This window comes from Strix uralensis, chromosome 8 (genome assembly GCF_047716275.1).
Source record: "Strix uralensis isolate ZFMK-TIS-50842 chromosome 8, bStrUra1, whole genome shotgun sequence".
NCBI lineage: Eukaryota > Metazoa > Chordata > Aves > Strigiformes > Strigidae > Strix > Strix uralensis.
In genome coordinates, this window is record NC_133979.1 from 13,919,157 (window position 1) to 13,942,702 (window position 23,546).

Below are 23,546 nucleotides of genomic sequence, written 5' to 3' on the forward strand. Positions count from 1 at the left end.
CCCAGCGGCTGCCGGCGGCGCCGGTGCGGGCAGGGAGGGAGCGCGGAGGCTGCGGTAGGTGCGCGGTGACCCTTGGCCGCCGGGGTGGCGGCTCCGGGCCGTTACGGCAGGCGCTGAGCTCCGGGGAAGTGGCCGTGGAGCAGCCGCGGCGCCGCCGCCTCAGCCGCGGGCAGCTCAAGGGCGGGCGGCGGGTCCCCGGCCCCTCCGCGGAGCCCTCGCCCGCCGCTGGCCCGGTGCCCTGCCCGGCCGGGAGCGCGCGGGCTGGAGGCGGCCGAGGGGCTGCCTCCCTCCCCCGGTTATTTATAGCTCCGTGGTGCTTCCAGCCCAAAATAAGCCTGTTGGCCCGGGCGGCTGTCCGGGGGGGTGCGGGGGCCTGTCGGCGCGGCCGGGCTTGCGCCCCCCGCCGCGGCGAGGGGCCGGGCATGGCGGGCCGGGGCCGGGACAGCTGCCGCGGCGCGGGGCTCGCCTGGAATGCGGGCGCCGGCCGCGCGTCGCGACTTTTATGGAAACTCGGCGCGGCGGAGCGGCGGGCGCAGCCAAGGGCCGCTCCGCTCCGCTCCGCTCCCGCCCGCCGGCACCGCGCCCAGCCGCAGCGCCGGGGCAGCGCTCGCAGGTAAGAGCGGCTCCGCCGCCGCGGGGGGGACGGAGGGCTCGGGCGGGCTCCCCCGCCGCGCACAGCCCAGCCCGGCCCGCCCCGCGCTCGCCCCCCTCCGCTGCCCCGCTCCCTCGCCGTGCGGCGGGGCCCGGGCTGGCCGGGCCCGGGCTGCACCCCCACACCCCCCACACACCCCCCGCCCCTCGGAGGGACCCGCTGCGGCCGCGGCGCCTCCGTCCGCCGCCGCGGAGCCCGCCCCGCCGCCCCCCTCCCTCCCAGCCCCGCCGGCCGGTTGCCCCCCGGAGCTCTCTCGGGAGAATCAGCCCCCTTCGCACCGGGGAGGGCGCGGCGGGGGTCGAGGGCCTCCACCAAGGCGCCCCTAGGCTGGGGGTGGCGGCCGGCGGGGCAGCGCCGCAGAAGGAGGAGGCGGGATGCGCCGGGCGAGGCTTGCGGGGGCTCCCCGGGGCGGCGGCGCGGGGGTCCCCGCACGGCCGGGGCTCGGCGGCCGGTGGCCAGCGGAACGGCGCGGCACCCGCCGCGGCGGCGACTCGCAGCCGCGTTTAAATGCGATCGCTGCAGGGAGGGAGAGCTTGTGCCCGCCGGGGAATCCCGCCGGGGAATCCCGCCGGGGAGCCGGAGCCGCCGTCGGGCAGCCTGGGAGCGGGGCCGTGCCGTGCGGGCTCCCTTGGAAGGTGCCTCCTCTCAGGGATGTGCGTTTAATAAAAGTTGTTTGAAAATCGCTCGTGTTCATAAGCCACATGTCTCTACATAAAGAGGAGTTCGGCTTGCTTGGTGCGGTCGGACTGTGTGCGTTTGTAGGTTCTGCTTCACCCTGAGGCGATGACTCTGACGGCCAGGGCTTGGAAGAAAATATTGGGCTTCCGTGACAGCTTACGAGCGATTTGCTATCAAGTTTGTTTTAGGTAAATAAGAGCTTCTGCTAGCACAATGAGTATCTGCGAAAAAAGCATGTTTAATGAAACGTAGTAGTATTTTTTGAAAATTAATCAGCAAGTAGCTGCATGCTAGGAGACAGAGTACTCAGTCTTAGATCTCAGGTCTTAAGAGACCTTAGAGCTCTTAGAAAAATGTCTAATGAAATTAAATTGTAAAATAATCATTAGTCTTATAAGAGGGCCAAGTGTATTAAGGAACATACAGAAGTATGAGAGTATGTCTAGTATATGCAGAAGGCGCAGTCTGGTGAAATACAAGAACTGGGTAGATGGTTTAAGACATGTCTAAGAAATACCTTCTCTAAGTGCCTCTGGAATATTTTAAATGAGTAGTTTCCTCAGTGAGAGAAGTCAGACAATCTGTCATTTACCATACTTGGATATTCAGCTTTGAAACTCCTTTAACAAGGAACAGTGCCATGGTGAGCCCTCTGGAAGCTCGCTGTGGGGAAACGGAGGTGGAGGTTAATGACGGGGGAAGAGCAGTTCAGGAAGCAATAGGAGTGACCCTTTGCTGTGTGCTGAAGGCAGCTGCACCGCTCACATGAAGGGATTACACGCTATCTGGTTTTTACTGGCACCAGCACTACCAGCGGAGCAGCGCTGGTCAACTGGAAACGGCAGTTTATCTCCTTGAAGGCAGGAGACCTCTCCTCTGGGGCAGAGGCATGGCATGGGCACAGTGACCACCACCGTGGTCAGTCTGAGTTGACCGTGAGGATTTCAGAGAAGAGGCAGATAGGCTGGTCCTGTCATCGGAGAAGGGAAGAAGCAAATTGCAGTAGTGCTTCATGTCCAGTATTGTATCGCACATTTCAGTACCTTGCTCTCTAAAGTCCTGTCAGTGAAGTCAACAGGAGTTGAGCTCAAACCATACTGCTTCTCTTCCGCTGTGACACAGCGGGAATTGGAAGAACCATGGCATGGGGCAAAATACGCTGATTATTCTCTTGCGGACCTCGGTTCACAATTTACTGCCACTCCTGATTAGGATCAGCAGATATCTTGGAACATGAAATCATGGGCCAGAAGATCTCAGCAGGGCTTCCCCCATAGCACAGCAGCCTCTCAGCCCCAACTACGTTTGCTCTCAAGCCTATGTACCCCATAATAGTACCTGAAGAGAGTAAGGAATTAACAGACAGATCTTTCTACAGAGAAGGGTGATTTTATTTTTTTAACACAGCAGTTGGACTCCATGGCACTGTCACATTAAGAGCATTTATTATGTTATATAAACAGACATAGACAAAATCCTTTATAATAAATACATTTTTATGAATAATATTGTATCTGCAAGGACTATTCTACCCTAATATGAGACTCTCAATAGATGATGAAGTGCAATAAACTCAAAGATTGAGGAAAAGATTGTGTATGAAATTGAATTATCTGGGTCAATTGTTGGTAAGCATTCTAGTCTTTCATTATGAAGACTTAATGAAGGAAATACAAGCAAGTGGGAGTAGTTTTGTATTTTACAAAACGTGAAGTTTAGACTGCTGGTGTTGTCATAGCTCATTGGCTTCAGTGGAGCTGACGGTTTATGCCAGTTCAGGATCTTCCCCTATGCACGATAATTTTAGTAGCTACTTTAGTATCTGTAATTTAGTACAACAACTGGCAGTGTCATTCCAGACGAGTTACAGTAAGGACATAAATGCTGAACATTGCTCTCTTTCTCCTCCTCTTTCCAGTTCTATTTAGTATTTCATTAAATATTTTAACACTGTGGACTGTGTTTTCCTCTGCTGAGTGCTTTGGCTGCAAGTAGTGAGTTTCCAACTCTCACAATATGGTTTTCTTATATAATGGAGTCTTCCCTGCAAGTAGATCACAAAGAAGAGACAGATGGTAAACGTAACTTAGACTGTGCCGTGAAGGGCTTATTTATAACTCACAGTAGCCGTAGGACAGCAGGGGGGCCTCCCGAAAGGAGGAATCACAGAGGAACTAGACTTTTTTTAAAGTCCTGGCTTTGTACTCCTACTGTAAAATGTAATATTTAGTTCAGGAACATGCTGGTGTTTTCCTGTGTCTTATGTGAGGATGTTAATCACGCCACTGAAAAGCAAGAACTTCTGTGTTTTCTAATGAAGGGGAATTATATTATTTATGGGAGGTTTTTTGTCTGGTTAAAGCTGCACAACACTTTTTGATCAACTGAGGACTCCGACCTCCTTCCAGAAATGGAAATTAACTGAATTTAAGGAGATGGATTTTGGGACTTGTGAGCCATCAAACCTTCTGTGTCCCTGTAATGGTTTTCTTTGTTCACTTTGATTATTTTGCCTAAAGTAAGGTTTTAGGGAATCTGCGTGAAAAGTTGAAAAAGTGCTATGATCATAACAAATCAAGACATATCAGAGGTGATAGCTTACCCATTTACACCAAACAAGATGCTTGAAAACAGTTGATGTTTTTTTTTTTACAGCGTATTTTTAATCTATTGCCTAGCTGCCTACACATTATTGGTTTTGTATTACATTTTCAATTGAAACTTCTTCGAGATCACTCTCAGCATTACAGCCAGTCAGTTTATTCTAGCAATGGTATTTTCTCTTCCATTCAGTTCCAGAGGTAGGAATACTGATCAAAGCATGGAGGTTAAATTTCACTTCTAGGAGAAATCTCAATGTAGACCTCCTTTGAAAGTGGAACTGCAGTCTAGTACTTTCAGTATAAACATTATAACACCAGACTAACATTTCCTGAGATATTTCTTCTAATCATAAGAAGGTAAAAATGTGGAGAGAAAAAATAAATAGACTAGCGTCAGGTGAATGCTAAAGTGATGAGACTGGATAGGCAAAGAAAAGCCTGGTAACAAGCTGAATGCATTTTTTGATCATGGCTATGTTTGACATTATAATCTGGGATTTTTCTGAGTGGGAAGCTTCAATGAGGAGCTCTTACAGCTTTTCATGAGATAAGTTGATCTCAGGAAATAAAAGATGATATTGAATCTTAAGACTGGTCAGCTTCATAATAGAACAAATCTCTTCTGAAGTAAGTGCATATACAAGTAGACTCTTGTTGCCTCAAAGAATAAACATTACTTGTATTAGATGAATTCTGTGGGAAAATTCATACTACAAAACAAGAATATATATATACACACAACTTAAAAATATAACTAGTTCATTCCCTAACAAGAGAATCAGTAGGTCAAGGTTTCTTGGGTTGGGAAATTTATCACCGCATACTTTTGCAAAGCTCTCCAGATGATGAAGGCACTGTTCTTCTGTGATTTGTAGGTGTCAGGACTTCTTGGTTTAGCTGCTTCTGTTTTCTCAGCAACGATACGTAAGGCAGATACAAAGGAGTTTCAATCCGCTGTTGTTCTGAAGCAGTGGTCACTGCCTCACAGACCGAAGCCAAAACTCAAGGGGTGCTTTTTTTTTTTTCTTAAAGATTCTGGATTGTCTTTATTGGAAGTTACTCATCTGCCTTGAGGTGTGCCTGAGGTGGGGTCCTGCTGCTGTTCCTGCTCAAGGTTTAACTGCCATGGGGAAGGATGAAAGTGCAAACATGGGTGGTATCATGTTTACTAATGCCCTACTGCTTTATATCCATATCTTTTAGCATCAAAGGTGGAGGTAGGATGACTTGCAGATGCAAAATGTCTTAGAGCCAGCTGGCTAACCTTCAAGCATATTAAGAGTTAGTGATGCCAAAGAACTGAAAGGTAGCCTAAAGTAATAGCAGATATGGCAGTATTCCAAATGGCAGAAACTTATCTCCCATCTTGAAGGCCCACAACCTGTTGGACTGGCACATTTTTAGATGTTCAGACAGCAGGAATTTGCTAAGGAAATGTCTTCCAACATTTTCACTTTTAAAGAAAATTTCAGATTTATTATTTGAAGGTAGGTCTCACTGCTGTCAGCAATCTTAGTGACATTGTCAGGGGGTTCAGGTAGTTGGAGCTATCAGAAAGGGTCAAGACAAAGTTGATCTAAAAGCTCAAAAGCTGAAGTGTGTTCTCAGACTTGTAAACATAATCCTCCTACAATTAATTGCACATAAGCAAATCAGGCTTTAGAATAGTGAGTTTTCAAATGACTTTAAGATGAAGCCATATAGATAAGGGTATGTTGCTGTAGTGAAGGTTAGTAGTAGCCTTCACTTGAGGTGTTTAGGTGAAGTGGAATTCCTTGTGAAAGGTTATCTTTGGGCCTTACTTAACTTTTGGGCCTTACAAACATACTAGCCCTGTATGAAGGGTAGAAGGTCTCTACATCTCAGGCTACTTCAGTGCATGAATTGTACCAGTGCACGACGCTCCTTTGTCTTCTGATGGGTTCATGCAGTAGACCTTTTATTCAGCTTCTGTATTTGAAGTAGAAGGCTAAAGGCTATCAGCCACAAGTAGGGAAGAAGAAATTTAAAAAGCAGAGTAGCAAAAGAAGAGAACAGAGAAGAACTTGTCTAAGACCTCCTTAGAAAAATGAGGAAGTCAGAAAATTTTAACTAGTTTTAAGGTTATACTCATCACAATGTAGATTTTACTTAAGTGCATGAAGCTAAAGCTTACAAAGTGCAAACTCAGCTGCAGAATATACATATGCATAATAAAGTATATAGGGACCTTGACACCACAAGAATGCTAGTGAAATTATCTGCCTTTCTAGACACAACAGAATTTTAACATGCTACTGCTAATCTGAAACAGTCTAAATAGGAACTAGCACTTAGTAATTTTACGTTCATGTGTTCACAAGTGACAAACTGAAATGCTTTAGACTTCTATCAGTCTGCAAATGAGGTATTTGTCAACTCTGATTTGGAGGGGAATGACTTTCCATACCCATTTGTTGAAAAGGAACACCCAAATGTTCTCCAGAACATCTCTGTTGAAGCTGAAGAGTTTGGAATTTGTAAATCTGAGCAGGGATTGGTAGCTAAATGCTCTTATTTGTTTCATATGTTGTGACTGCTTTCATTGGGAAAAACATCCCAAGACATCCAAGAATCTCACTCAATCTGTATAGCTACAGCAGCACCAGTGAGCATTGATGACATTGGTGTATTTTTGAAAAGCTTATATGAAAATAACACTTAATGTTCTTTATTTTTAGCACCACATAAAAATTCCCATGTTTATTATGTTTATAATTAAGAATTAGAGAACTTAAAGGCTAAGACCTAGTAAGAACTTAACTTTCTGTATCATGAAATGCCCTGACTTCAGTTCCTCTAAACCATGACTGAGAAGTCCCTTCCAGCAGTAAGCTACTTTTCCAGCCTTTTTACTTCGAGCCTTTAAGTCCGTTTGTTTGCACCGTTTAGCACACTGAGCTTCTAGGCTTGCCTGGGACTCAGGGCATCAGTACAGACAGCAGTGGTGCTGGAGTCACGTCGTGATTTCCTTCCTCCCACAACCTCTGATAGACCCGATGATTTTAAAAAAAAAAAAAAGGAAAAAGAAAGAAAAAAAAAAAGGAACAGGCTTGCCCTGAACTGTGCCTTCAGTTAGGTTCCTAATAAATATAGTATAATTTAAAATTTGTAACGCTTTTCTCTTAAAAAATGCAGTGCAATTTCCAGCCCACAATTAAAGGATATAAATACTTTCTCTGAGGTATGTATGTGGCTTATCTAACTCATTTCATAGTTTTTAGAACTAGTTTTTCCTAGAATAGTCCTAGGAGAAAGGAAAGCATTATTTTGTATTCACGTATTGGGTGAAGAGCTGCGAGAGCTGCCAGCCCGGCTGAGACTCAGGCAAGAGCCTTCACCCGGGCAGGAGATCCAGCTGCGTCTCTGAGGCGCAGGTAGGTTCCCCCAGCCACCAGGCCCTTTCCCCCGCCAGCAGCGTCTCCAGGAGGCTGTGGGGTTTTGGCCTGAGCACTCCACAAACCTCATGCAGCCTGAGCTGACTGGCTCATACCGTAGGCTGAAGCAGAGCAGCGGAGGTGCAGAGCACATTCCTTTCTGCTAGCATGAGTATTGAGAAAAACAGTTTCGCAACCAGCCAGGGCAGCCAGAGCTTGGCTCCAAGGTTTTGTGTTTTGTTTTTTTTTTGTTGGGTTGTTTTTTTTTTTTTTTAATGGAAATTAAAAACCAATATCAAGGACTATATAGAGGAGTTATGAGCATGAATAGTGAATCATAAGCTTGTTCTTTTAATTAGCGTTGCATACTTAGAACCTATTGATGTCTTCAAAAGCCTCAAAGGACCAAATGAAATTGTGATACATCGATTTCAGCCTATGCAAACTTATTTACAGGAAGATGGTTAAAGCATCATTTAAAAGGAAAAGAAAGGAATATAACTACAACTGTTTCTTTCAGGTAGAAACTGAAAGCAATCTTAAACATACCAGGTGCAGAGCACAATACAGTAGCCATGAATGACATTGCACAGAAAACTGAGGTATGTACCAATTTTAAAGTAATCAAAGTAATGTAGTCATTTACAACTGATGCTTGCAAAAAGAGTAATTACAAACCATTGTAAAAGACAAACAAAAAAGTCTGCTGGTATTGCTGTTATTTTAAGACAATGGAAGGGCACTTGAAAGTAGCTTAAGGAAACTATCTGGTTTGATGGAATCTGTGAAATATGTTCTTACTGTTATTAAAAAAAACATGAAAGAGGAAGGTAGAATAAAGGTAACAAGATATGAAGAAACTTTAAATGTTGGGGGGGAAATTCAGGGCAGCATTCACATCTAATTCTAAAATGTAAATATTAGGCTACTTCAAATAGTTCTACATAGACTCACTGACCAACAGGAACAAAAACTATTGGCTTAGGTGGAAAACATGAAACATGGAATGTTTTCAGGCATTTTTTTCAGCATTACTGTATTAAGAGCATTCCTATAGTCTTTACAGTAAAAAGAGAGAAAACTTCACAGTAGTTGATAGGTGGGAACTTCTCTTACTGTTTGGACACTCACAGAGTAAGCATTGGCAAAGAAGTGTCCATCAGCTGTATCAGAGTCCTGTAAGTCCAGTGATCTTGGCACTTCATATCATGAAATCACCAGACTTCCGAGCTTCTCTAAATATTAAAAAATAAGTATATAATGTATTGGAAGTTTTAAATGAACAAATACTATTTGTTTTAAAACCATATATGGCTGTTGAAGTGTTGCAAAAGAAATACATATTGTATTATATGTCTATGTCTTTATTTTAAATGTTAGGGGTAGAGAGGCTCTTTGGTGACTGCTTATGATTGAAAGCAACAATACAAATCTGTATCTCATTTTTAAAGCCATAGTTATTGAAAATGTACGCTCATATACTTAGGTATGTAGCTATTCCTTACAATCACTTATAGTCTAAGTGTAATACAATGCTAAATGTTGTTTTTGATATTTTAGTATTTATTAGTATGTGTGAACAAATACAATGATGCTTAATCGATGATGGCTAGTGGCACAAAGTTCATAATCCCAAATGCATTTCTGTTTTATGTTCTTACATTCTTTCTAATCCGATCAGAATATTTCTGTCCATCTGTTTCAACCTTCTTTTTCTTATCTTCATTTCTTCTATATCTTCACCAAGATTCTGCTTTCTTCATCTAAACCCGTCCAAAAATCCTATGTGCCCAAGCTTCACAAGGGTGATGTAAAGGATAAATTTGAAGCTATGCAGAAAGCAAGGGAAGAAAGGAATCAAAGGAGATCTAGAGATGAAAAGCAAAGAAGAAAAGAACAATATGTTAGAGAGAGAGAATGGAACAGGAGAAAGCAGGAGGTTATTTTCTTTGCAAATATTTTGTGTTATTTTAATATTCAATTTAATATGTGAAAATCTTTTCACATTAAGACAATAATATTGGAATTTTATTTAAGGTATAAAGACAGTTTACTTTGTGTTTCATCAACTAGATGAAAGAACTGCTTGGATCTGATGAAGAAGATGACACAAAATCATCTAAAATAGAAAAAGGTTATGTTCCAAAGCTAATAGGTAAGAGAGGCCCGACATAATTCATAATAAGGCCACATAATTCACTAGGTAAGTATTAGATGTAACTACTGAACTGTGTATTTCATATTCACAGGAACTGTTAAAGGCAAGTTTGCAGAAATGGAGAAGCAAAGGCAAGAAGAAGAAAGAAAAAGAATGGAAGAAGAAAGAAAGCGCAGAATTGAACAAGATATGATTGAGAAAAGAAAAATTCAAAGAGAATTAGCAAAAAAAGCACAGGAGGTATGTTCATCTGATCACAGTAGTCAGGATGTAATTGTAAACAATCGACACAAAGTTTTGCATTGATCAGAAAGATTTGATCTTAAGATTTCTGAAAGTAGTGATTTACAAGCGGGGAATAATGTTCAGAGTATCTTCATCTTCATTTCTTTACAGTACCAATTTTTTTAAGCACTAAACTTCGAGTTACAGATGAAACCAGGTAGGCATAAACCTGGTAGAAATGTGAGTCAGGCAGAAATTTTGGTGTCATATGCATACAAGAGTTTATAGAATTTACTAATTTGACAATGTTTCTTACATTTTATCAACCTTCAGACAATTTTTACTTATATGTTAGTGAATACAGTTCAGTGACAGATGAACTAAGGCAAGCAAGAAGAAATAAGAAAATGCCACTGGCAGGCAAAAATGAGAAGATACTAATGCAGTAAAAACCATTAATCATGAAGATCCAGATCATGTTTTATTCCTTTGCCACTTTGCGAATCTTTATTGCATATATATATATATATGAACGGATTCTAGCTTCTGTTGATGCCAATGAAGCAAATACTGTCTTCTGCAGTATTTTGCATTGGCATATCATATTTAATTCCTTTTGCAAGTTTTCTTCAGTGCTGCAAATATTTCAGTGAGAGTGAATGTCTAAATGATGGACTAGAACCATCAGGAAATTTTTATTTAACCTTAATTTAGGTTTGTTTTTGTTGTAAGAAAGGAAAAACAGTGCTATAGGAGTCGTCAGTTTTCAACAAGGACTTGGATAGTATTTTTTACTAAGACTTTTAACACTGTTAAATCTGTACTTTTAACTGGAAATATATCTAGCATATGTTTAATCTACTCTGAAAGGCAGAAGTACATATGATGTAGAATTTTAGAAAGCATGTTAGTTTTAGACAGTAACAAGTAAACACACCATATGATGCAAGTACAGCAATAGGCTTTTTGCAGGAGTTCAGGGGAAGACAACATCACTTGAATCAGATAATAATCAATGAGCTTGCTTTAGCTTTTTTTTTCTTTTTACACAATTCTGGAATGCTTAAATAAAGGACAGACATCTAAAGTGCTCTTCTCAGTTCATCACTGAAGTGTCAAGAATGCTTTAGTGTACTTTCTGTATGATGTTTTATGTCACGTTCCCTCCTCCTCAACAAGCTAACCTATCTGAAGTATTCCAACAAAGGTTCAATGTTTATCACCTCTGTGAATTTAAGTGCTACACACATATCACTGATACAAAAAGAATTTCCAGTTCTGTGTTTGCAAATCTAAGGCAAAGAGCCGAAGTAATGTAATCATATGAAATTCTCATTTAATAGATTGATGACTTTAACAATACGGGAACTGAATCAGCAGCTGAGGTAATCAGATTTTTTTAAAGAAATGCTCACTTACATTTTTATTCACTTTGTTTTGTAATTGTAATTTGGGCTGGGAAGACTTAGAAAATGGCACACAAATACTTAACTAAAATTCAACCAAGGAGCTAACAAATTTTTAAAGTATATGGAAATATATGTCTGTACTTTAAGTCAGTTTATTTAAGTTTGAAATAGAGTCTGCACTGTGAATACTTTGTGGTTAGTTACAAACATCTAAAACATATATACTCAAAGCCACCAGAATGATTTGAGGTATACTGGTAATGGTACTCTAAGTCCTCTGGCTTTGGAAAGTATCATCTTAAAAGCTCTTTGCCTTAAACTTGAAATTAAAAGGGGATTCTGTCAATATACAGATGTTCAAACACCTTAGCTTTTTTTTTTTTTATAATTGACTAATTTACATATGGGTTTGGATTTTAAGTATTGCAAATAAATGTTTAATTTCAAAAAGCTAGGTCCAAAGGTCCTATTGTCTGTCACTAACACAAGAAAATCACATTCCTACTACAGTTTTGGAGAGAAGAAAAAAACACTCCACCCAAAACCCATTAGTTGTAAGTTATTTGACAGTATCCCTGTTAATCATGGTATTTTGTGGAAAAAAAAACGGGTAAAATGTATTTTGGCAAGTAAGTTGTGAAAATAGCTTTGAAGCAGCAACATTCTTCAAAAAAATTACTCTGCCTGACAAATGACATACTGCTCTCTAGAACTACTAGCTTATTCCAACTGCAGTATATCCTTTATGTAGTAAATATAAGACTGGAATCAGTGTGGCTACAACTGCTATGTATTCAAAATTTTACCTGTTTTTCTCCAAACCATGAATATTTACAACTAACAGTTAATGAAAATATGTAAAGAAATTAAGGAGTTTACCAGTAGTTATGTTTAAAATATAATAATTCAGTCTTGATGCTCTTCAGGCATGAGAAAACTAGTGACTGCCATAGGCAGATGGGATTATTCTTGTGGTTAATACTCAATACAGGTAATTCTTTTGGAAGCTTTTGTGCTCACAGGTGAAAACAGCAGTTTCATTAAGAGATTACTCTATTTAGAAGTCAAGCATTATGAAAATATAATTATCTTTTTGGACAGGAAGGGGATGATTCACTGCTAGTTACAGTAGTGCCCGTAAAACCCACCAAAACACCTGGGAAGATGAAAATAAACTTTGAGAACACAGAAAAAGAGAGAGCAGAACCACAAGAGAGACATGATGAAGAAATGAAGCTAAAACATGAGGAACAAAACCAATCCCTTAAGGAAACCAAGTGCCTTTCGTTTGTCATGGTAAACCACTCATCTAAAAAAAAAAAAAAAAAAAAAACAACTAAGAAATAAATATCTATTATTTAAGATATGACTATTTCATTTTTCTGACACAGGGTGAAAATGAAGACAATGAACAAGAGCCACTGTCTCCTGGTAAGCTGAAAGTAACATTTGAAGAACTTGAAAGACAAAGACAGGAAAATCAAAGGCGGCAAGCAGAGGAAGAAGCAAGACAGCGTTTAGAAGAGGAAAGACGTGCCTTTGAAGAAGCTAGACAGCAAATGGTAGATATGTGTTTTGTTCATGTTGTTACAGAATTTTCACATAGGATGTGCTTTTACATTCTTTCCTGTATCTGATCCTTCTTTTTTCTTATTCCTTTAACTATATTTCAAGCTGTTAAGTGGCTGAAAATTAATTTTTGAAAGACGTATTTTTAACCTTAGGTCTAACTCAGTTACCACCGTGACATAACGCTTTAGACATTCTTTTAGTAAAACCATTCTTTTAGTAAAACCATTGGTGTTTTAAATTTATCAGCAATCTTAACAGGTTTTAGAGCTACACTTTGTAGTACCTTAAAGCCGTAAGTCCTCAAGAAGATAATTAGTTGTCTGTTTTGTTCTTAAATAGTGCTTCAAGATGTTTCAGTTACCAGTTTTTGATGAAAACATTCTGTAGTAACAGAATGCTATTTCTTATTCTCATATTTATTTATAAATATGATAGATAAATACATCAGTTACAACTTCTGTCTTATGAAAAAAGACAGGTCAGCTCTCTTGTATGTATTGACATAAACAACAATATACTAGAAATTACTAGATTAAGCCCCAAATTTTCAGAAATGCAGCTCATCTTTCCTATTTTATATTACTTGTAAAACTGCCTCCATGTGTTCTTTATCATAAGCCAGACTTATTTTAGATCAACTATAAGCAGACCTCACTATAGTTTGTTCTTCAATCATACTAAAGGAATCATACACTTAGTATTAACATAGATATACCAGATAGCTTAGTTCTATATTTCCTCACTTTACCGTACTCCATTTCCAAAAGCATTGTTTAAGTTCTGTATTTAAGTATCTTTCCCCTGTACAATCATGATCATTATGACTGTTAATTCACATACAAAGAAGATTAATGAGAAATGAATTTTTAATCTTCCATGAAATCTTTGAAAATATTATTTCTAGGAATTTACTAACTTAAACAGAGTATAATTATGAATGAACATTCTTGGACAAACAGCTCAGGATCACTATATTGACTATATTTCAAAAACATGCAAGAAGTTTATGTTCTCTAGGAAAAAAACCCTACCACAGAACCTCCAGAAAGCTGAAACACTGAAATTCCCGACTGCTCCAAATTGAGACGGTTCTAGGTTTAGGCAGACACCCAAATTGTCGTTTACTTCTCCACCCCCACCTTCAACAAATCACTTAACCTTTCCACACCAATCACCTTGACATTATACCAATAATGCACTTTTTTCTTTTTATTTGGGGTTGGGCCGGGGATACCAGTGAAGGAGAGAAGGGAAGAAAATGAAGGAGAGAGAACTTCATGGTGTTACCAGTCATTCTAACTGAAGTTTTGTTCACGTCTCCCACCCTTATGTATATGCATTTATTAAGCAAGTAATATAAAGTAATTTACAAATTCTCTACCTCAAAAGAAATTTTCTAACATGCAGTTTGATCTGGTATCAGTGGTTGTCAAAATTTAAAGTCAAAGTTTTCTTAAAGGAAGACTTCAGCAGTCAATTTCCTTCAATTCTTTCTTTTTTCCCTATAAATTCCAAAGAAAAGATTTCTGTAATTCCCTTAACTGGCTACCCCACATACCAGTCTCAGGGCTGCTTGCAGTATACAGAAATCTGGATTATCAATACTCTGACAGTTCTCAGTCCAGTTCCTCCATTAACAAATAAAGCACTCTGAGATGTCTTCTGAGGATGGTTCGTTCTTTTGTTCTTGATTGCAGTTTGCAAACCACAGGCTTCTCTTAGCAGATGAGTGTTCACTGGAGACAAGCAATACTGAATAGATCAGAGTATCTCAATTCCCATTCTTCAGTGATGATTAAATGTCTACAAAGAAAAGAAACAAGAATCTCAGTCTGGAGTAATAGCAAAATGTTAATTGATTTAGTTTTGCTATAAAACTCTACAGCATTTTTTTAACTGGTGAGTGCATTGGTGAAAACAATTTATATGCAAACAAAAAGACTTGATGGTATAAAGGTCTATGAAAGTGATGTAAAGAAAGTGAATAGGGAGTGATTTACAGTAAATGATCCAACCTGAGACCATAAAATATGTTCAGCCATTCCCTGATAACACATTGTTCTTTAAATTACACTTAACAGATTTTTAAAAGTTATAGAAGCTATATATAGGATGCTGAAATATGCTTCTTTTCTCCCTCCCCTGGCTAAAGCCAAGACTAAAATGTTTCTTAAAGGAATGAAACTCTTGATTTATTTTTTCCCAGGAGAAAGAAACACTAATAAAAAGATCAGAAAGAAATTAACGGAGTATTTATTTATTATAAAGAATACTTTTATGTTTGGGTAAGTCCTTTCTATTTTTTCCTCTCCCTCTTCTCTGAAGATAAATGAAGGTGGCGATGAAGAATCTGAAAATTCTGTTAAAGAATTCCGTCCTGGTAAACTCAGACTCAGTTTTGAGGAAATAGAAAGACAGAGGAGAGAAGAGGAAAAGAAGAAAGCAGAAGAAGATGCAAGACGACGCATAGAAGAGGAGAAAAGAGCATTTGCTGAAGCAAGGAAGAACATGGTATGGCATTTTTGTTTAGTATATAGTTAATTTTTACCTAAGTCTCAACTGAACTGGAAAGCAGCTCTGCAAAAAAACTTTAAATACAGCTAGGAATGCATGCCTAAAGTCCTTCATTAATTAGTTCACCTCACTACTTATTAGAAGGTAGTAAACTAATCAATCATTTACCAAAAATCATCACAGAACAATCCCTCCTCACAGCAAGCCTAGAAAGGATTTTAAATAGTCTAGTAAAAACCAGATATTGTGTCCAATGGGTATTAATAGGCTAGATGCAACAAACTGGGAAAGCAAAAAGTTTTCACCAATTCCTTTTACTCCTCCAAGTTTATCTTCCTACCTTTACAGGGTGTCCACCAACCAGCTCTTACTAGCTAAAACAGCATTAATGGCATAATAGAAAAGTGCTCACTGCAAGTACAAATTTTAGTCATCTGTGGCCCTTTAGGAAGGAAAAATTAAGGAGGCCAAACTCTGCTAATGGATGTTTTCATTGTATTTCATTGCTTGTTCAGAGAAACAGAAAAGTAACTTGTGACATTTACCATTAGAAAAATTTGTAACACGGAACTTCCTTAGAGAAATACAGATTTCTGTGATATGCAATGACTTCCAAAATTTGAGGGAAAATTATACTGAAGATAAATTTTCAGGGACCTAGGATTGACATACTGACACTATCTGAAAGCAGAGAAAGATGCCCAATTTCAGAGGGTGGCAACAACATTGTTTACAAAAAGTAACTAGCGTGGAGCTTTTCACTGTATTCTTCATGCTTATTCCAATAGCTTCAAGATTCAGCAGGCTTTTGGGTATAAGCCAGTTACTTATTGGTGGATGTTAGGAAATACAGTATTAAAATACACAAATATCAACTAAAACTAAGTATTGTTCATTTCAAAAGGAAGGACAAGACATGCCATACAGAACTGTGGAATAACCCACTCAACTAGCAGCGTCTTCCTACATTCCCCTCTGTGGTTTTATTGGGAAAGACCAACAGCATATGCCTAATAAAATTCTCCTCACCATTCAAAGCACTGCTTGTGAGACAAATTAAAACTTTGTATGACTACTAATATTGCTAGCAGTGCTCCCTCTGCCTGAAAACTGGGCCAAAGACCTCTACACTGAAAGACTACCTAGAGAAACTACAATGTAAATTCGTACTGCAACTGGTAAGCAATTATGGAAAATAATGTCTGTCCATACCTCCAAAGTGAGAAAAAAGAAGCTAAAGCCACTAGAAAAAAAAAAATAAGTGAGTGCTACTGGACTTCTGCCATTACAATTTTTATGAAAAGTTAGCAGACAACTAAAGGAAAGCAAAGAAAGTAGGTGCTGTCTTCTGCTTTTTCCTGCTTTCTTAAGAATCGCTTTCTTCTGCCTCAATGTAGCAAGAACCTAAACTCAAGTGTCCAGGCAAGAAAAATCTCACAGATTAAACAGGGTTTAATCCATTAGATGCAGCACAGAGTCTATGATTGCATTGTAACTGCAGACAGTGAAGACAGTAATTAAAAAAAACTAACTGAAAATGTATTTTCAGCATATACATGTTTGAAAGTTTTCTGTTAATTAGCATCCTGAACATGAACACCACATTTTCCATTGTAACAGAAAATGTAAGCCTGTGCTTCCTCTACTTTCCACAGCTACACAATGTGGATGTGCTTTTAAACATTTTAAGAACATTAGTCATCTTTCAGAAGCAGTAAAACCTCACATTCAATTTTTATTTAAGCATTTAAATTAAGTAGTTATTTTAGAACCTTTTTCATGATTAGTAATTTTAATTTCGCTTTCAAAGTATACAGACATGGAAGTAGTAATATTGTTGCTGGAAAACACAAATGTCACCTCCTTTTGGAAGGATCTCCCTATTTCACATTTATACTTCCATGCTTCCCATCATCAATGTGATCGCTTTCAGAATGAAGCATTCATCTTTCAGTCCTGTCAGTCTCTTTCCATTGGAGACTGCATAAAGAACCTGTCTTAGCATTAACAAAAGAAATCTTCTACTTTGTATCAGTCATTGCCCACTGAAAACTGATTGACTGTGCTGCAAACTATGGTTGTTACAGGACTGTTTCTCACTACCATCTGTTCCCACTCTGCAGAAAAAAAAAAAAGTATGGCCTCACTTCACAAAATAGGGCTAAAATATTTACTGAACTAACCACAAGGGTTTTGTGCATCCCACACTTCAGCTGAATTTTTTTCTGTGTTTTTTAACCAGGAATAAGTTGGCATACTGTCTTTTCATAACTTACCGATTTGAAAATACAGAATAGACAGCTGCTAGTTTGCTCACATAGACAGCTTTTTAAAGGTTATACATGCATGCATTGGTAAATTTTGAATCAATGCTTCTCATATTCACTTAGTTTCTATATCTTTTTGAAGTGATAAGCATATGAACTAATGCATCACAAGCAAGAGACTTTCACATTTCTTTGCTACTTTAGCTGTGGCTAGCCTCTGAAAACTATGTGGCTATGCATTGTTTTCATTAAAGGAAATAGTCTACAGCTTTGTTTTTTGACTCCACTTCTCCGTAATACAATTTCAACAAATACGCTCACATTATGTAAAACGAATGAAGAATGGAAGGAATGGTGGAGCTGAAGTCCAACTGTAAGCTTACTCAGAGGGAAAACCTGAAGGACATCTACAGTGAATAGCAGTATTTGAGTGGGATTGGGCCAAAAAAACTATTGAAAGAGCAGTGACAAATAAAAAGGATATGGGCAAAGTAAGTCAAGACAGTGTTACAAACTAAGACGGCACAAACAGCAGTGAAAGGTGTAAGTTACAACAGCAGTAAGTGAATGAAAAGGGAGTGCCAAAGAATCTTTTAAAAAATACGTTTATTTTCTGTTTCTTTATATAGTTAGTCAAAACAATTTCTCAAAGTTTTGCTTCTCTAATGCTTTCTAGCACTTGACCAATTACTACTTTGCGAATGCCTACACAGTCTAAGGCACATTGGGCTCTTCCATGTTTGCCACAAGGCTTTTCAAACATGCCCCAATTAAATAGTGCCAAACGCCACATCACCACACAGTTCTAGATCAGTATCTGAGCCCAACTCACGCATTTATCTACAGAACATTCCTGCTGAAACAACCTCTGTTAATAAATTTACATAGTTACATGCACAAACATACATTTATATAGGTTTTATCAAAAAGTTATTTTAAAATCTTCCTGCATAACTCAGACTGTCATGCTACCTGGCCATTTTCGTATCATACAGTTTCATATTTTAGTCATGCTTTGCTTCAACAAATTCAGTCTGACAAAATGTTTGTTCTTACACTTCCTGCTTTTGGAAGTAATGAAAATTGCCTTTCCTAGGCCCTTCCATCTTCTGTGAATTAGTCTACAGAATAAGCAAACTGTTCATGAATGACCAAAGCCCAACCCTACTGTGAAGCCTGAGAAAAGGACTGGGAGAGGAGGAAGCCCTTGCTGTTGGGTTGTACAAAGCAATGAACTGGCAACATAACCTAGCATAACCAATTTGTGCAGAAGGAAAGTTTCCTGTAGAAAGTTCTGTTCAGTTATCCTTACTGGGAATACTAATATTGCTTAATAACAGGAATATAATTAGTTTGCTTCAAAAAAGATTACAGATATATGTACTTCAGTGTTAAGAGCAATGACAGTTAAACACAAGTACTTTGTCTAATGATATTCTGTGAAATAAACAGGAATGAACTGTTTCAGGTCCCCAAGCTGCATTTTGAGAACATCATCTTGCAAATCATCTCCATCATCTTGCAAAAAAGACTGCATTTTAATTAACATCATCTTCATTATGAAAGTTTAGCATTTCAATAATAAAGAGCGAAAGTCAAACACAAACGCCCCAAACACAATCCCTCCCAAAAATTAGAGGAATACCCACATGTCATATTGCATCTTACTATACTGTGGCAGATGTGGCAAAATATTTGGTTATCTTTGTCTGAGCAATGCTGAGATTTCATCACAGGTACCTTTAGGATGTATCATTAATACTCTGAATTCCCAGCAGGTGCTGGATGATGAATCACCAGAAATGTTTAAAACAGTTTCTCAAGAATCCCTCATACCTGGTAAACTGGAAATTAATTTTGAGGAGTTGCTGAGACAAAAAATGGAAGAAGAAAAGAGACGCACAGAAGAAGAGCGTAGGCAAAAGTTGGAAATGGAAAAGCAAGAATTTCAACAGTTAAGACAAGAAATGGGAGAGGTCTGTATATCTAAGGATATGCTAAGCGTGTTCTGAATAAAAAATATAATAGATCATTTCAGTTAATTACTAAAATCTCAAAGTTTAAGACTGTAACTGAAGATTCCTTCAAAAGGAATTTTAAATCAATACTTTATGTGAAAATGAAAAATAGAAAAATATATTTTTAAAACGTAACATTGTGTCTAGTAAGATACATTTTCATCACTAATCTACCACTAAAATGCTTTTATCCTTTGCCACCCTTAAAAACACAATTTCAAATTTTTAATTTCATTTTAGTCACTTCTGAAAATTCTACAGTATTACTAAAATGATTATGTAATATTTATAATACTGAGAAAACAGAAACACCTAGTTCCCAAATGAAAATACAAAAATGGAAAGTAGGAGAGCGCAAAATTCTTGCTTTTCCTCAAGGGAATGCTGTGTTAATTAGGAAAGAGTTACGGTGTCCTCAACTTATTTCTAACCAGTGTATCAAGGGTTTGAAGACTGTCACAGCTGATTTTAAAAATCACACACAAAATTTGCTTTGCATACCAGATGTCTAAAACATGTTTGTGAACTTTACACTTCAATTTGATCTGTGGGTGGCAATTCTTTATTATTCCCTTTTGAATGTTAGAGGACTACATTTATTTACTTTTGTAATTTATTTATATATATTTGTGTAATTTATTTATATAATTTATATATCTATCTATTTATTTTTGTTAAGCAAAGCTGGAGTGAGTAATAAAGGCTCTAGCTTTTACCCTGTAAGTAAATTTTGTATTACACATCCTGAGGAAGAAGGGCGAGATGGGGACATCCAGCTAAAATGCACATACATCTTTGCTGTCAGAGGTCATAAAAGGAGGGAGTAAAGTATCAACAATTACAGCTTCAGATGTGGTTTGACTACAGGATTCAGAACTGCCATTTCTTTTCCAGCCATGACATCCTGGAATCTCATTTGCTTTTTACTGAATTTAAAAAAAGTAATAATTTTCTGTTTAACAAAGTAGCTGTATTTTAGAAAATTATTTCATATCATATTGCAAGTAAAGCAAAGAGGTAAATTACAGATCCTAAGTATTTTGTATTGCTAGGTGCCTGGTTTTCTGAGTTTGTGGTTTATTGACAGCAATACTTAAACAAAGGGTACATTCAAGCAAGGTATTTTGAAATCTGTACCTAGTTAAGATGCAATACAAACGCAGTAATCCTGAGAATAACGAGGAAAAAAAAAATTAGAGGGAAAAGGTCTCTGTGCTGGTTTCAAATAGCTGAGACCTTCAAGTGTATTAAGTTACACCTATCTGTGGGAAGAACAGGTAATAAAAATAACTAGGGCATTTTCCATCTTACACATTCTGTAATTTCTGAACAGCTGGAAGAAGAGTCTGAAACTTTTGAGCTAAGCAAAGAATATGAAGAATTAATAAAGCTAAAAAGAAGTGGTTCTATTCAGGCAAAGAACTTAAAAAGCAAGTTTGAAAAAATAGGACAACTGTCTCAAGAAGAAATACAGAAGAAGATTGAAGAAGAGCGAGCTAAGAGAAGAGCAATGGATGAAGAAATAAGAGAAAGAGAAGCTGAAAAATTTCAAGAGGTAAGTTGCATTCTGTGTGTGTTAATGATATACCCAGCTAGCACACTAATGATCCAGGAGGGGACAGTGCTGCTGCTTTCAGCAAAGTTTGCTGTATTTTCAAAATTTTCTCCCTTCTTTCCTGTTCCCTCCTTTGGATGCATGAGGAGGCCTCACCTCAGCATCCCTAAAGGAAACAGCACCAGTTTATTATCAGTCATCTGGTCAGCAGAGATCTGGGTTTTTTTTGCTCAAAGTTCTCAATTCAGCATGGTAACAAGCTGAAACCTACCAGCCTGTGGGTTTGAAACATTCACGTTTGAGAATTAAGCATCACATGAATTGCTTCTCCTCCTGAACTCTAACTCATTCTCCACTCTATGAATTAAGAAAAAAGATCCAAACAAAACAGTTTGAAGATAGAGTCTTATCTTCTTCACTAATTTCTCAGGGTAGAGCAGAGAAGGATGTCTACTTATCTATGCTTCAGACTGGAACGTCTCACATTTTTTCAGAGGGGAAAAACAAGAAATGAAGCTATCAGTCTAACCAGTAAATCAACACTATGCTCTATGACCCAAAACACTGATGTGAGCTTTCATGACATAATCATGTGGTAGTGCCAGTCAATAAGCCTGATCTGAGTCTCATTCTAAGGTTGTTATCCACAGCAGTCAGTCACTTCAGTATCAGCTCAAAGCCTATCTTTTGTTTTTGAGCTTTTAACGACTGACACTGCAATTATGTTTCTGTAAGGTCAACCTGCATTAGGAGTTGAAGCTACTATATCATGGCATGAAAGTCAAGTCACTAAGGTTTTACCATTGACACAAGATGTTATTTAACTTCTGTATGAAAATAAGTTTTCAGAAGTATTTTTCTACATAACTTTTTTGAAATTACTTCTGCAAGTATTTTGCCCTATCCCTGGGATAAATTGTTACGAGACTTGATCTCAAACCCAACATTAAACAAACTTCTGAGAAAAACAGGACTGCGTGGCTTTGCTCAGTTAAGAATTACTGCTCTACAATACTAGTTTTATTATCATACACATTTAAAAGGTGGTAAATCCTATAAATTTTTTTTTTTCCCAAGGATGAGGAGGTAGATGTGAGACCAGCCAAGAAATCTGAGGCTCCATTTACTCATAAAGTAAACATGAAAGCCCGTTTTGAGCAAATGGCAAGAGCCAGGGAAGAAGAGGAGCAGAGGAGAATTGAAGAACAGAAATTACTACGCATGCAGTTTGAACAAAAGGAAATTGATGCTGCGTTACAGAAGGTATAAATTAGAAAATACCTTTTCTTCAGTCCTAAGTGTCCTTTAACTTAGCATCTGATTACCACTGCTGGCACCACTGCCAAAGGTATAAAAGGAACATTATACTTAACAGCTGCTGTGAATTGCTGCAATAATGTAAAATTGCTTTTGGTGTTTTCACATATTCTTGAAGAGTATGAGAGAAATACTGCAAAGAAAGTTCATTGTATCCTTTTGAATAGTCTTAAAATGGAATCTGCATTCATGCCTGTATTTTACCCTGAGGTTCTGGCCTCATTAGAATCCATTTTACTGCCTGTTTCGTATCCAGATTCAGTGCATTATGTTATCTAGTGAGGACAGGTGTGGCATTTCCCCTGATTACAGAAACCATGTTTCTGAGAAAATACATATCACTAGCAGTCATACTGCTATTGCCACTTTCAATATTCTAAATCGACTTATTTTAAAACAGAAAAGGGAAGAGGAAGAAGAAGAAGAGGGAAGTATTATTAATGGTTCTACTTGCGAAGATGAGGAGGATCAAGCTCGATCTGGAGCTCCCTGGTTTAAGAAGTCACTGAAAAACACATCTGTTGTTGATGGCGAGCCAGTGAGATTTACAGTTAAAATTACTGGAGAACCAAAACCTGAAGTTACATGGTGGTTTGAGGGGGAAATGTTGCAGGACTCTGAGGACTATCAATATATTGAAAGAGGAGAAACCTATTGCCTTTACTTGCCAGAAACCTTCCCAGAAGATGAAGGGGAATATATGTGTAAAGCAGTCAACAACAGAGGCACATCTGCTAGCACCTGTATTCTCACCATTGAAAGTAAGAGTTAGCGTTTTAGTTTGCTTTAATTCTCAAATATTCTTCTTGCATCTTTCCTATCATGAAAATCTAATTATCTGTTTCTCTTAACCCTTTTATTTTCTAGCTGATGACTACTAATGCTCTACTTTAGCTGGAATCTTTCTTCCCCTCAAAACTTTCTTATTGCATCATCTCTTTCTCTGATGGGGTCAACTAAAGCAAGCAAGGATATGCATTGATTTGTCATTCCTGCATCAGATAAGAATAACCTTCAAATTGTGAGTGTACAGGTTTCTTGCTCAATACAAAAATTGGTATTGAAGGCTAAAAAGAAGGAATCAATGTATGAAAGATCAACTAAAGGAAAAAGCTGCATTATAATAGTACTCCCACATTTGAAGACCAACAGTTGTGTAACAGTATAAAGCTAAATACACAAT

The 23,546-nt window shown here is 38.5% G+C and overlaps 2 protein-coding genes across 19 annotated transcripts in view; one reads left to right on the top strand and one right to left on the bottom strand.

Moving 5' to 3' along the window:
* On the top strand, nucleotides 1–23,371 carry NEXN (nexilin F-actin binding protein). 13 transcript variants are annotated; one of them, XM_074876340.1, is made up of 14 exons: nucleotides 1–54; nucleotides 7,849–7,930; nucleotides 9,076–9,267; nucleotides 9,402–9,483; nucleotides 9,578–9,726; nucleotides 11,055–11,096; nucleotides 12,222–12,416; nucleotides 12,512–12,682; nucleotides 15,018–15,203; nucleotides 19,249–19,449; nucleotides 20,825–21,046; nucleotides 22,124–22,309; nucleotides 22,764–23,124; nucleotides 23,231–23,371. In XM_074876340.1, exons 2-14 carry the CDS (start codon nucleotides 7,904–7,906, stop codon nucleotides 23,242–23,244), a joined length of 2,028 nt encoding a protein of 675 aa, XP_074732441.1. In that variant the 5' UTR covers nucleotides 1–54; nucleotides 7,849–7,903; the 3' UTR covers nucleotides 23,245–23,371. The 13 variants fall into 13 exon arrangements, with proteins under 13 accessions (XP_074732441.1, XP_074732443.1, XP_074732434.1 ...); XM_074876342.1 differs by having other exon boundaries at nucleotides 33–54; nucleotides 7,853–7,930; XM_074876333.1 differs by lacking the exon at nucleotides 1–54 and adding an exon at nucleotides 353–613 and having other exon boundaries at nucleotides 7,853–7,930.
* The window catches only part of FUBP1 (far upstream element binding protein 1), a 37,282-nt gene continuing 27,195 nt past the window's right edge, over nucleotides 13,460–23,546 (bottom strand). For all 6 annotated transcript variants that reach the window (XR_012629850.1, XM_074876354.1, XM_074876353.1 and 3 more), the window contains one exon: nucleotides 13,460–14,495. Coding sequence is in view for 5 of the 6 variants with exons in the window: in XM_074876354.1 (XP_074732455.1) it covers nucleotides 14,478–14,495 (18 nt within the window). In the remaining variant the exon portion in view is untranslated. The remainder of the gene's footprint in view (nucleotides 14,496–23,546) is intronic.

Bases quoted from the DNA above. Each gene is read 5' to 3' on its own strand.
- NEXN (XM_074876333.1), top strand. From the start codon at position 503: ATGGAAACTCGGCGCGGCGGAGCGGCGGGCGCAGCCAAGGGCCGCTCC. The intron at 7,931-9,075 runs GTATGTACCAAT...ATCTTCACCAAG, and splicing joins ACATTGCACAGAAAACTGAG to ATTCTGCTTTCTTCATCTAA. The intron at 22,310-22,763 runs GTATAAATTAGA...ATTTTAAAACAG, and splicing joins TTGATGCTGCGTTACAGAAG to AAAAGGGAAGAGGAAGAAGA.